Source organism: Dinoponera quadriceps, unplaced genomic scaffold (assembly GCF_001313825.1).
Source record: "Dinoponera quadriceps isolate SergipeBrazil2010 unplaced genomic scaffold, ASM131382v1 scaffold1692, whole genome shotgun sequence".
Taxonomy (NCBI): domain Eukaryota; kingdom Metazoa; phylum Arthropoda; class Insecta; order Hymenoptera; family Formicidae; genus Dinoponera; species Dinoponera quadriceps.
Window position 1 is genome coordinate 667,532 of NW_014555923.1, and position 12,142 is coordinate 679,673.

General features: G+C 42.6%; 1 protein-coding gene across 1 annotated transcript in view; it reads right to left on the reverse strand.

Moving 5' to 3' along the window:
• The window catches only part of LOC106745881, an 11,535-nt gene extending 2,804 nt beyond the window's left edge, over window positions 1-8,731 (reverse strand). The window contains exons 1-4 of the mRNA XM_014621868.1: window positions 8,664-8,731; window positions 3,838-4,099; window positions 3,424-3,594; window positions 2,051-3,106 (exon numbers count right to left, since the gene is read on the reverse strand). Of these exons, the coding sequence (XP_014477354.1) occupies window positions 2,051-3,106; window positions 3,424-3,594; window positions 3,838-4,098 (1,488 nt within the window). The 5' untranslated portion in view covers window position 4,099; window positions 8,664-8,731. The remainder of the gene's footprint in view (window positions 1-2,050; window positions 3,107-3,423; window positions 3,595-3,837; window positions 4,100-8,663) is intronic.
• Window positions 8,732-12,142: the final 3,411 nt, after the last annotated feature.

The following is a 12,142-nucleotide window of genomic DNA, read 5'->3' on the forward strand; positions in this document are numbered from 1 at the left end:
GGGGGGGGGGGAGAAAGTGAAAAAAATCGGTTAATCGATAGCGACCCGAATACTCGCCGTCGGCGTTACCTCACCGACCTGCCGTTCTACTAATACATTATTACGCGACTTGTTTAATATAGACGCGCGCGCTGCCGCTCGCAGTTCGACTCAGTCATTTTCGGTTCGTAAGTTCGCCGGGTCGTCATCAACCGGTCGTCCTCTGTCGTCCGCCGACACAGTCCTAGTTTACTTTTATACCCTTGCTCTCTCGTTATACTCTGCGTGACCTACATGACGGTGTTAAGTCTCTGTGTCAGAGAGAGAGAGAGAGAGAGAGACCGACCGGTTCTTACCTCCGGCGACTCGGTGCTCTCGTTAAACGTCGCGACGGCGTCGCGACGTCGTCTGTCCGAGAAAGTGATCTTCCCACCGCTCGGAGAGCCTCCCTCTCGAGCCGGTTCTCGCGAATAATCCTTCGCAACGGACCGCTCTCCTGCGCCTCTCTCGCGAGCGTTCCTGTAGTAATCGCCGTAATCCGCGTAATCGTCCGTCGAATAATCGTAGTCGTCGTCGTAGTCGTCGTTCTTGTAATGAGAACCGGCGTGATAATGAGGCTTCGGGTAGATCGGGTAACGATGGTGATCCTGGTAGAACGACGGGTAGTGCTGATGCGGTTTCACGTAGTGGTGGTGATGCTCGTACACGCCGTGCGTAGGTGCGTAATTACCGTAGAGGCCGTACTTCTTGTGGGCCAGCAGGTGGTCCAGCTTGTGAACGAGGCCCGGGTTCGGCGTTACGTGCAGATTCACGTAAGGCTTTACGACCTTCTCCCCGTACTCGTCTTTGGTCACCTGCAGCGCTACGAGCGGATTCACCGAAACCGGGCCTAGATTTATACCCTGTCCGCCGATCAGTCCGTAGCCCGGGTAACCCAGGGGATTATTAGGGTGTGGCGCGATCGGACTGCCTACGGTCTGCGGTAGGCCGAAACTTACGCTCCACGTCGGCTTCACGTTCAGTTTCGAGGTGTCCAGATTCTCGGCTATCAGTCTCTGCAACGAGAGGGTCGAACAAACATTCACCTGGAGAACCGAGATTTCTCTTTCCCTCTCTCTCTCTCTCTCTTTCCGTCTTTTTCTCCCCCTCTCTCGCTCTCTCTCGCTCTTTCTTTTTTTCGTAGGTATTAGCACGTCGATTAGCCGATGAGAGACTTTGCCTGCTTTTGGCCCCTCACTTTCGCGCTTTGTTAGAAAAGCGTTTGTTCGAGCCGCACACGTAACGCAACGTCACCACCCCCCGACCGGTGTAATTCCTCCGTCTCTACCACGGCCTTGAATCTATCGTATCTGCTAGTCTGCGGACGTCTAATTGCGACCGACTGAACTTGCTGAGATCGAACGATGTGTTAGGAAAACGATGGCATTGCTGTGTATGTACAAGTAGGCATGCGTTCTGACAGCGGCTGAGATCACTTCGTCGTTAACCGATTTCCTCGAATGTGTGTGAGTATTCTCTCGTCAAAAGATTTTCATACCACACACACACACACACACACACACACGCGCGCGCGGTAGAGCAAGATCCAACGCAAGAATGATTTCATCTCGCAGTTGTTGCGTTGTTATCGATAAATTTCTACCGATTTTTACCGAAAAACCTGCCCGTATTCAAGCACAACTTTTTTCTTTTCTTTTCGATGAGAATCATCATCTGTCGTCGAAGAAAATGATGCCCGAGTGCATACAGGTATCGGCCTCGGATGTCTCGCAAAAACAGTACGAACCTGTCGAAGCATCGACGCATCGTTTGAAATTGAAAGATCACAGACCGAGTCATTGTATGCATATATATATAACGCTGTCGTTACAACCAGAGTTACTTCTGTGGTTCTCAACCTGAAGTGTGAAGTGTAAGACTGTAAACCTCTGTTATTCTCCGTCCGGTGAATGAGACACGCACCGTCAACGGTACTTCACGAGGTGCTTCTTAAAAATATCGATTGTCACGAGATCGAGACCGCCTGAAAGCCGCGGGAAAAGCGAGAGAAATAGTCTGAGAATCAACTCACTTCTTGCGCCTGCTTCTTGTCGTCCTGCTTGGCGACCTGCTTGACGTCCCTGCGGTTTCGCTTCGCGACTCCCACCTCGGCTCCATCCACCCGCTTCGTCTCTTCGACCTGCTCGGTCTCGTTGACTCCCTTGGGCACCCTGACGACGCTCATAGTGCCGTTACCGTCGGTGATGACCAGCTCGACCTCGGCCTCGATGTCCTTGTCGAGGTTGCGCGGGTCGAGCGGCAAGTAGAGGTCGTCCTTACGGCCGACGTTGTTGAGCGCGGCGCACTGATCGTAAGGCACGCACACGCAGTCCTCCTCGTAGTTCAGGAAAGACGAAGAGCCGAAACTGCTGTCGCCGGCGTCGAAGCCACCGTTCGTCAGAAACTGACGAACGTTGGAGCCGAATTGCTGGTACCCGCCGTTGCTGACCAGCTGCTTACCATTCAGCTTCTCGTAGACGGGGTAACGCTCGGCGTAGCCTTTCACGGTGGACGATGAGGTGGACTGAGCGCTGTTGGAAAAGGGAGTCTTGACGTTGAACGCCTTCTTGTAATCCTCGAAATCGTTGTAAGAGGCGCCGTTGCCGTAACCGACGAGGCCGTCACCGAGCGACGGCACTAGGACGGGCTTGGACGCGCCGTCCCCGTGGTGGTAGTGATGATGAACGTGTTGCTGGACGGCCGACGGCCCCGACTGATGCAGAACCACTTGCTTCTTGTCGATCAGCTTGTCTTCGTAATTGAGCTCGACGTCGACGCTCGGCTCGTAGATGGGCTTCGAGATGAACGGCGGTGCACCGAGCTTCTTGAATCCTTGATACGGTCCGACGAAGCTGGCCGGCGGCCCGCTGAACGGAGGTCCTCCGGGATAGACGGGCCCCGGGAATGAGGAGCTGAAATTCGGCGGGAGCGGCAGGGGTTTCGCCGGGCCGTATGGCCGTTTCACGGGTATCGCCGGAAGCGGACGACCCACCGGCTTGATGGTCACCGGTTGCGCGTAGATCACGTCGTGCGGGTGGATGTCGCGATGCGGCGAGTAGTACGGCCGTCGTCCCTCCACGTCCTCGCACTGCGGCAGAATCAACATAACGTGAATAAGGGTTCCTCCTCGAGGGAAATGCTATCGCGACCGGAACGTAAACGCGCCTCCCAAAGGTACCGTCATGTAAATATACGTTTTTCGGGCGATTTATTCACCTTCCGTTAGCCACACCTTGGTGTTTTGAATTGACGAGAATATATTTGTGTAAAAAGAAGCGTATGATTTAATGAAAAAGATGTCTTTCATTCTGAGCAGCCGGATGGAACTCGCGAGTTTAAGTAAAATGGGACAAAACGGGTTTCGGTACCGTCGAGCATTCGTTTGATTTTTTTGGAAACACTTACGCTCATTAAGCCGAGAGAGCAGAGCTTGTCCTTGATGTAAGTACGGGAGACAGTGTCGTTGCCAAGCTGCAGCGCAGTTTTGACGTTGGGATCCGAGTAAACCTCGTCGTAGCCCTCGAGATTGTGACCCTGACGATTCGATACGAGTATATCATCGATTACAGATTCCACCTGTAATCAGGTATATATAATTAACGCACGTAAATAAGTACGGCGTTTTTGAAAGATTTTATTTTTTATTTTTGCTTTAAAAAAACGCTTGTTCTTCAATTTATTCGCAAAACTTTATCAGGATATCATTTTAGTTTCATTTCAGTTTGCTTAATGTATATGTGTCATATGACTATTTAATAATACTGTTTCGTAAACCATTTCATTATTTTACAACCATTTTACAACGTGAGTAATCTTTACCGATCTCTGTTTGAGGGCACTGGCGACCCCGCTGGCGCCCGTCTGAACGTTAGCGTTGTACAACGATGGTTGTTGCACCTCCCTCGGCGTGTTAGAAGTGTCGAACTTAACGGTACGATATTTGTCCTGTTCTGCATTCGAATTTTCAATCGAGTCTCGGCCGCTCCACGATTGCGCTACGTCGTCCGTATCGTATACTCGAGTACAAAGCGCTTGTCTCGCTATCACCAAGCAAGCTATCAGGATGAACTGCATCCTCATCCTGCGACAGAAGCGAAAGAAAGGGTCAAAAGGGAAAGAAAGAGTCAAAATTCAATCATCTTTTTCTAAACCCCTCGTGTTGGAATGACATCTTTTAGACGTTGCACTTTCGAGCCGAACGCGCGCGTTGTTCACCGCAAAACTGATTTAATCTGATTATTATTTCGTAACAATGAAACCCTTCGAAATATTCCACGTGAAATTATGTAAAGTGTGAATGAATCAAATTGCAATGTACACTCCCGCGTTTTTTTACTCCGAGCGGTAAAGTCATAGAAAAGAATGGAAATTATTTCGTACATTAAACTTGTGCTTGATTTTTTAAGTAAATAAACTTTGAATTTCACGAATAAAGGCACCGAATAAAGGCACCGGGAACAACCAGATTGCATTTTGGTTGAAGGAAACGGAATTTCGGGTTACAAGAATCCACGTTTGAGTCACGAGGACCAGAAATTCTGCCTGCCTTCGATCAGAATTTTTCCAGATCTTTTCCACGCAGTGTTATTGAAACTGGTCGATTTCAATAACTCGATTATTAGCTTCAATAATATCGAAGGAGATTTACGTCAATTAACTGTGAGTTTATCGAGCAATTCCACCGATGCGACAGCATTTCTTTTTCTTTCGCGCATAGTTGGATTTAATTTTTTTTCATTCTTTTTTATTCCGCTCCATTTCCTCGGTTAAACCTTATTATTCGAATTTATACGAGGTCGCTCGCGATTTTCCACTCTCCGCGCGGATCTCTCGGCGAATTTCTCCGGCGGGCGTGAATCCACGTGAAAGTCACATCTCGCCTTTCTCCGTTCGCGGTTTTATTGTTCACCGAGGAAGACCGTGCAGGTAACGTCGGGTCATTATCGACCTCTTCTTCGCGGAGACGCGTCTTTAACATTCCGGAAATCGTCCATCCACCATTAACGACCCGAACGTCTCTCTCCCCCTCTTGTTTTTCCATAAAGACGAGATTGTATTATCCACGAGACGTTCATCCGTGCACACGTGATCGTAGATACCGGTTTCCGGTTGACCTCGGGTTGCTGCCTCGGGCGTAAAGACGCGGCGCAAGGTGTGTAATTAAATCGAGGAGGACCGAACGAAAGCGAGAGGAAGTCGGGTGAAAGTCGTTTAACCGGCTCGCACGATGCGCGATGTCTCGCCGCACACATCGTCGCCGGGTACAACGTCTTTTTGAAATCGTTTTGCTGCGTCTGGAGAAAGCGATTGCGCAACGACGAATGCGACGCGCTCTCGTTCGTTTGTTCGGTGGGTTCGCGGCGGGTCACGATTTAAATTTCAAATAGGAGTCAACTGACGCGTTCCTTACACCCTGGCGACGCTTTGTGATTAATACGGTGCCTCCACCGGTTGGGAAGACGCTCCGTTTCGCGAAGGAATACATGACGCGTCGTCCACTTACGACAGTGAAAGTAGTTACGCGTACGCGCCAATATTTTCAATATCTTCATTTCCTCCGTTTTTACCTCGACGACATACTCGGCTAATAGCGCGCGGATTCGCGCGCGCGATCGTTGAAATTCGCGTACTCATGCTGCCCGCGAATCACGGCTCGGCTTTACACGGCTTTCCTCAATCTACGTTCGACGATTCGCGCTTTTGACGAGTAAACGAGTTGATCTCGAAGTGGAATGACTAAACGGGAAAAACGGGATCATGTTGTCCTTAATCATCCGATCTAATCCGATTAAACGTTTTACCGCACTTTGAAATCTCTCTCTATCTCTCTCCTCCCCTTTCTTGCCAACTTTTTAGTGTTTCTATCGCGAGTGTCTTCATCAGTCGACGACCACGTTGCTAATTCCGCTTATTCCCACCGTGATGCTCGCTCTTGGCGAAATGTTTCCGACCAGCGATCAAAGTAAAAGTTGGTGGTCGTGAACGTACAGCGAGAGAGCGATAAGAACGTTCCCCGTTGAATATTCGTGGCAGAATATAGGATAATTTAGCATACAGTGGCGGCTTATACACACGCCTGAGTAAGGAAAGAGGCGGTGGATGAAGAGAGGAGAAAGTTTTTAGATATATTCTCCGGAATGGAAGCGACGCGTGGGTGGTGCGAACCTTTTCACTCCTTATTTCGTCGAGATGGATTTCACACTTTCCGCGTGTGTGTGTGTGTTTTCGATACATATTTGCTCATCTAGAAGAAATCAAAGAAATTTCCGCCCGACACCGTTCATTCGTCGAACAAACGGCACACGAACGGATTATTGGCGGTAGTCGGTCGGTATGGAATCGATAAAAACGATAATAATCGCGCAAGCGTTATTGTTGTTCGTTATCGAAATGTGAACAAATATATCTCTTCCTCCCCCCGGGAAAATGGTCGAATTTTTGTTAGATTACACAAGCCACGTCTACTCATCAAACATGAGCTCTCGCCTATTGATTTGTTATTTTTTCGTTTTTTTTCTTTCGCAATTTACATTCCATTTATAATGAAAAGCACGTCATCGTTATTTCGAAAAATATCGTGCATCGTACCGAAAGGGGCCTGTTTGTACATTTTACATCCGATCCGCTTCGCGCTTGCAGGCATATCTCGTGTATTTAATAAAATAATTCAAAAGCATGTCGGTTCGGAAATGCATGGAGAAAATTAAATATAAATCTTCTCATGTGACGTGTATAGAGGAGAAAGTGATACTATATAGTCCTTACATATACAACGACATTAATATCTTCGCTATTAGGTGATGAATTTTAGTGATTACTTATGGTATCATTTATTTAGTATCATTACGCAGCAGCGTTAATATGCCAATATACAACAGCTGATATTTATAATAACGCCGATAATTGTAATAATTTGTAATTTTTACTTTTCAGCATTTCGAAACGTTTTCAAAGTACGTTTTAGCATTTGATTATATTTTTGTTTATTCTTCTTAATCTCGGGCGTATTATCGCACGAATATATGTACACTTGAGTGTTTTATTTCCGTTATTCTATTCTGCTGTACATATTTCGAGTTATGTGTAGTTAAACAATAGCATTGCATTTTCCTCCTGTGTTACCCCTCGCCCCCCCCCCCCCNCTAAAATAAATTTAATACGTTCTCTTTATCAAGGTTTTCATATCGGAATGATTATTCGATAAGTCAATAATTCAAAATAAATTTAAAAGTCTCCTCATTTTGTAGAAATTGTCCTCTTGACAATTTATATTTACTTCCCGATAGATAAGTCAGTATCTATATTAAAAATTTACGGTTATATTCGTTGTTATTTTTTTTAAGGGAGAGAATTTATTTGATGTAAATACATAAATTTGTAACAATGTGTTTTTTTTAAACAAAATCAATATTTTAAATTTATTTCAGTGAAAGACACATTACTGTTCTTCTTCGATCTATTATGCAGTGTCGCCACATTTTTATAAATAATGCCCTGAGTAATGAATATTTTATAACTTTAAATCTAGAATCGATTGAACAAATATTTTGATGAATGTAACCGCTAAATTTTTAATTAAAAATATTGATTGTTTGCAAAGGTATTGTGCAAAATATAAATGCGGATCATAATATCATTTTCTCTCTTCTACGTTTTTGAAAAATATTCAAATTATTCAATTGCCTCTAATAAGGGAAAGGCTGAAAGTGGAAACGCGCTTTTGGAATGCGATTTTTTTTTTACAAATTAACAAAAATATGAAAATTTTGATATCATTGAATCGATTAATTATTTGGCAGCACGAAAGATTTCAAGGAAAAGAGGGAAAGAGTTACGTAACAAAATGTTCCAAAATCAATACTTTCTTTCGGCGAATAAGTACTTTTACATTCATAAATGTTATAGTATATTCCGTGCATGAGCACGCACGCATCTACAATTTCGTAAATATTGAAATAAACGAAAACTTATATACGCTGTAACATTTGATGAATGTAAAAATACTTATTCCCTTTAAAAATAGAATTATATTCTCACTGCGTATATCGTGTTATTGTATTAGTAAATATTTTGATTGAAAAAAAGGGAAATATGTTATAATACATTAGGTAAGTATTAAACGCACGTCGCCCGCTTACCAGTCAACTCTTTCCGATGCATTGTCAAGCCTCTTACGACAACGTATTAATCGGAACTCTACTTATGTTTTCTAAGCATCTGGAAAAAGTCGATTTTTCCAAAAACCATTGATCTTGGAATATTTTGTTACTTAACTGCTTTCCGCTTTTCTTTAAAATCTATCACGCTGCCAAATAGTTAATCGATCCGATGACATCAAAATTTTCATGTTTCTTAATTTGTAAAAAAAAAGTAAGAAGAGATCTCTGAAGCTAATGTTTGAAATTCTTAATATGAACATGGAGAACTGCTTTTTGCAATAAACCGCGCACCAAAACGTGCGTCTCCTTCTGGTCCTTCCCTCGTAAGTGCGTAAGAAATTTTCTCTTTTTTATTAAACAATCACACAAATCAAACAAATCAACACGAAGCATTATCAAATGTTGCCTCGCAGAAACAAAGTATGATATCCACCTACATATACGATATATAAGTTATGAAATTATTATCTATTTGGAAATACATACCTGAACGTTGTCTCCGGTTCGCGCTCGCAATAAACTGATTTTCTCCAGCGGACGTCACGACGTCTTATACTCGGACTCTCGCTCTCTAATCGAACACTTTCTCCGTGCACAACGCCAAGGTGTCTGTGCTTTTACCGAGGCCTCGCTCGAATCTTATATACGGGCCTTTCGGGGATGCTGGGCGAGTCCACTGCCGGTGGGGTACATTCGTGACTCATTCGACAAGCGGACATCCGTCTTCTTCGTGACGGAACTCTTGAACGCTCGCGAACGACGTAAACTTAGAAAAAAAGAACCGATAAAAATGGAACAGTGTTCGTGTTTATGTTTTCATCGCGCGAACGAAAGTAAAAATTCTCGGAATTGCGTGTTTTTTTTTTTCGTTTTTATTACCGTTTATGACTCGTATTCAAGATTTTTTCTTTTTTATTTATACAAACTGGCATTTAAACTATACGTGCAAGTATAACGAGCCGTTACATGAAAGCAGTGCTTCAAGTTCGTTTCGAATAAAGAATTGGTGGTATTTAAAACATTTCTTTTATTGGAAAATAATGAATCTTTCTTAAATAATAAAGAAAAGGTAATAAATAATAAATTCCTTCATTGGAAAATAATTAATACGATGACGGAGAATTTAATAAACGCAAGCGTGGTATTGCACTATTAAAATTTATACGTCGGAAGGAATATATATATGCCAAAGTATATTGAGTTAGGATATTCGAAATTTATTAATGGAGACTTGGAATAGTCTTCTTATTTACTCTTGATTTGAACTCGTGCGACTTTTTCCTCTAAAAATACCTTAAAAATATGTGAAAGATTCTCTGATATTTCGACGACACTATAACGCTAAATTCAAATTCCCGCGATTCTGAAGTACTTCGAGAATTCTAAAAACCACTAAGTCTACTTTCTTACTATAAGAATTTTAGAGAAAATTATATCAGGAATCGCGGCCCAGATCGAATCCTCTCGCTCTCCAGGTGACTATCATCTAAGCTACTCAAGCTTTTGATCCGATATATTCTTTTATGTCCTCCTGTGGTATTATTAAGATTATTTAATAATAATTATCAAATACTTGGATAAAAATGTTAAACTATTTGGTAATTATTAGTAAATTATGTGTTACAAATTATATATTATTTAGCCGATAATTCGCTTGGTTCAACTTAACGAAAAGTTGTGTTATTACTCATTTCGTAATTATTACCAAATAGTTGATAATTACCATTTTGTATTAATACCACATTTGGTATTAATTACCAAACATTGCATGTTCAGCCAAATGCATTTGCTGACCGTTACTTTTCTTCAGTGTAATACTTATGCAAGGAAAGCCACGAAACAATTTTCAACAAAAACACATTTAAGCGTTAAATCTTATCTCGCTCTCTGTATAATCAAAATATAATTAGGACTACGAAATTGTTTATGCAAATCGGCATTAAATTTTCCTTGATCCGCTCCCTGCGAGAACAAAGAGATTGGGTCGACATAAAGAACGGATGGTGAGAAATCGACCGTGATTTGCATCGACGGGATTCTTCGTAAAATCCGTTTGCCAAACGATTCCTGGAGAACTCCAGGCCGATTCTTTTCGCGGATTTGGCTTTGCGTAACAGAAGCACGCTCGATACTTTAATGCGCGATGTATTCAGAATGTATGAACGAAATCGACTTACGTCTCTTAGTCAATGAAATTATACAAGATTATCTAATATTACAAACTCTGTTCCCGAGATTTCAATGGGTAGAATCCGGTAACGTGGCGGCACCAATGTCGCAATCGAACGTTCCTCCTTGCGAGGGCAATATACGCATCTTATAAATCTTCCTAATATACAGGGTGTTTCCTAACATGTGGGACTCACTTCAGCAGCGGACTGGCGACACGAAAACAAGAAAAAAAAATTTATATTAACGTATGTTCCATTTTCAGTTTCCGAGTTAGAGCCATTTTTCGTCTCCAGTAATCTACAATTAATCTACAGGTACATTTTTTTGATTGTTTCTGTGTTTCCAGTCTGTTGCTGAAGTGGGTCCGACATGTTAGGAAACAGCCTGTATATCGTTAACTCGAATTCTTTTTACAGGCTGCGCTCGGTGACGACTGCATTAGCTCTTCTAACCAAACTCGAGAGTCTAACGACCGTCATCCGGGGCATCCTCGCGCGGGGCTTTCCCCACGTGTGAGAAAGAGAGAGAGAGAGAGAGAGATCCCATGAAGCAATGTCGAATGATGCAGCCGAAAAACTATCGGACGGCCCTCTCTGCTACACAGCTGGTGTCCGCGCATTGACCTTGACTTAGTGCTTGCTGTCGGATTTCGTTGCGTCTGATTTGGAAGAAGTCGTGTTCACTCTCGACCGAGGACGGTAGAAAGTGATAGCTTCGAGGGAGCGCTTCTCTTCATTCGTGACGCCATGAGAGAAAACGCGCGCGTGTCGCTCGGGTTATTCCCGAAAATAACGTTTGACCGCGATTACAAAATACGTCACGTGGGAGAGCGGCGGTGGTCGAGTTCCACCGAACGGATGAACGACCGCACCGACTTGCCGATAGGAAAGGCACGTGTTTCCGACTGAAAAATCATCTGGCATTTCAACGATACCTTATTTTGATTTTGCTCTGTTTATATCGTTATATTTGTTCGTTTTATTTTGCTCTACCCTCGCATTTTCACATTTTGTTCTTTTTGTTGTGTTTTTTTCTCTACAACACACACCCGCACACTTTTCAAGGAGAATGCTGAAATTCAACATGGCGGATATGTCAAAAACGTTGAAATTCTGCGATATTGAATATATATTTCAACGCGCTAATATAAATGTATGCAGATTTTTGGACTTGCGTAAAACGAATCTGAATAAGCCGACTCTTCAAAATTCAAAATGACAGATTTTATACGGCGGTCGAAAATATCGAAATTTAATACGGTAATTTTTTTTTTTGTACTTTTGATCGCTATATCACTTGATCATAATTTGTTGTCTTTCAAGATTTGACCTCAGATTCGTATTTCATGACCCCGAAAACCTGTGCATATGCACTTATCTTGGGACATAAAAAAATATATTTGATGTGGAATTTCAATATTTTTGATAACCATATTATCATATCTGCCATTTTGAATGTCACTTTTATTTTGAAAAAATTACAGGTTCACACAGAAAAAAATGTTCCCGGATTTGATGAATTTTTTTTAATTGAAACAAATTTGTCTGCTGAGAATACAAACGTATGAGTAAACAAACGAATGTTTGACTTAATAAATAGAATTGTTTGGTTTTTTAAGCGATAAATATATTCATGTCAACTAACATATTTCTTTTATATTTTTATTCCAAAATTACAATGGTTATCACAAGCAATTAATTATTTGAAAAAGTCATGTTATTGTTACTATATGTTAGAAAAACATGAAAAAGATTCTTTTTATTTCAGTGTAACATTTAATATATATGTGTAAT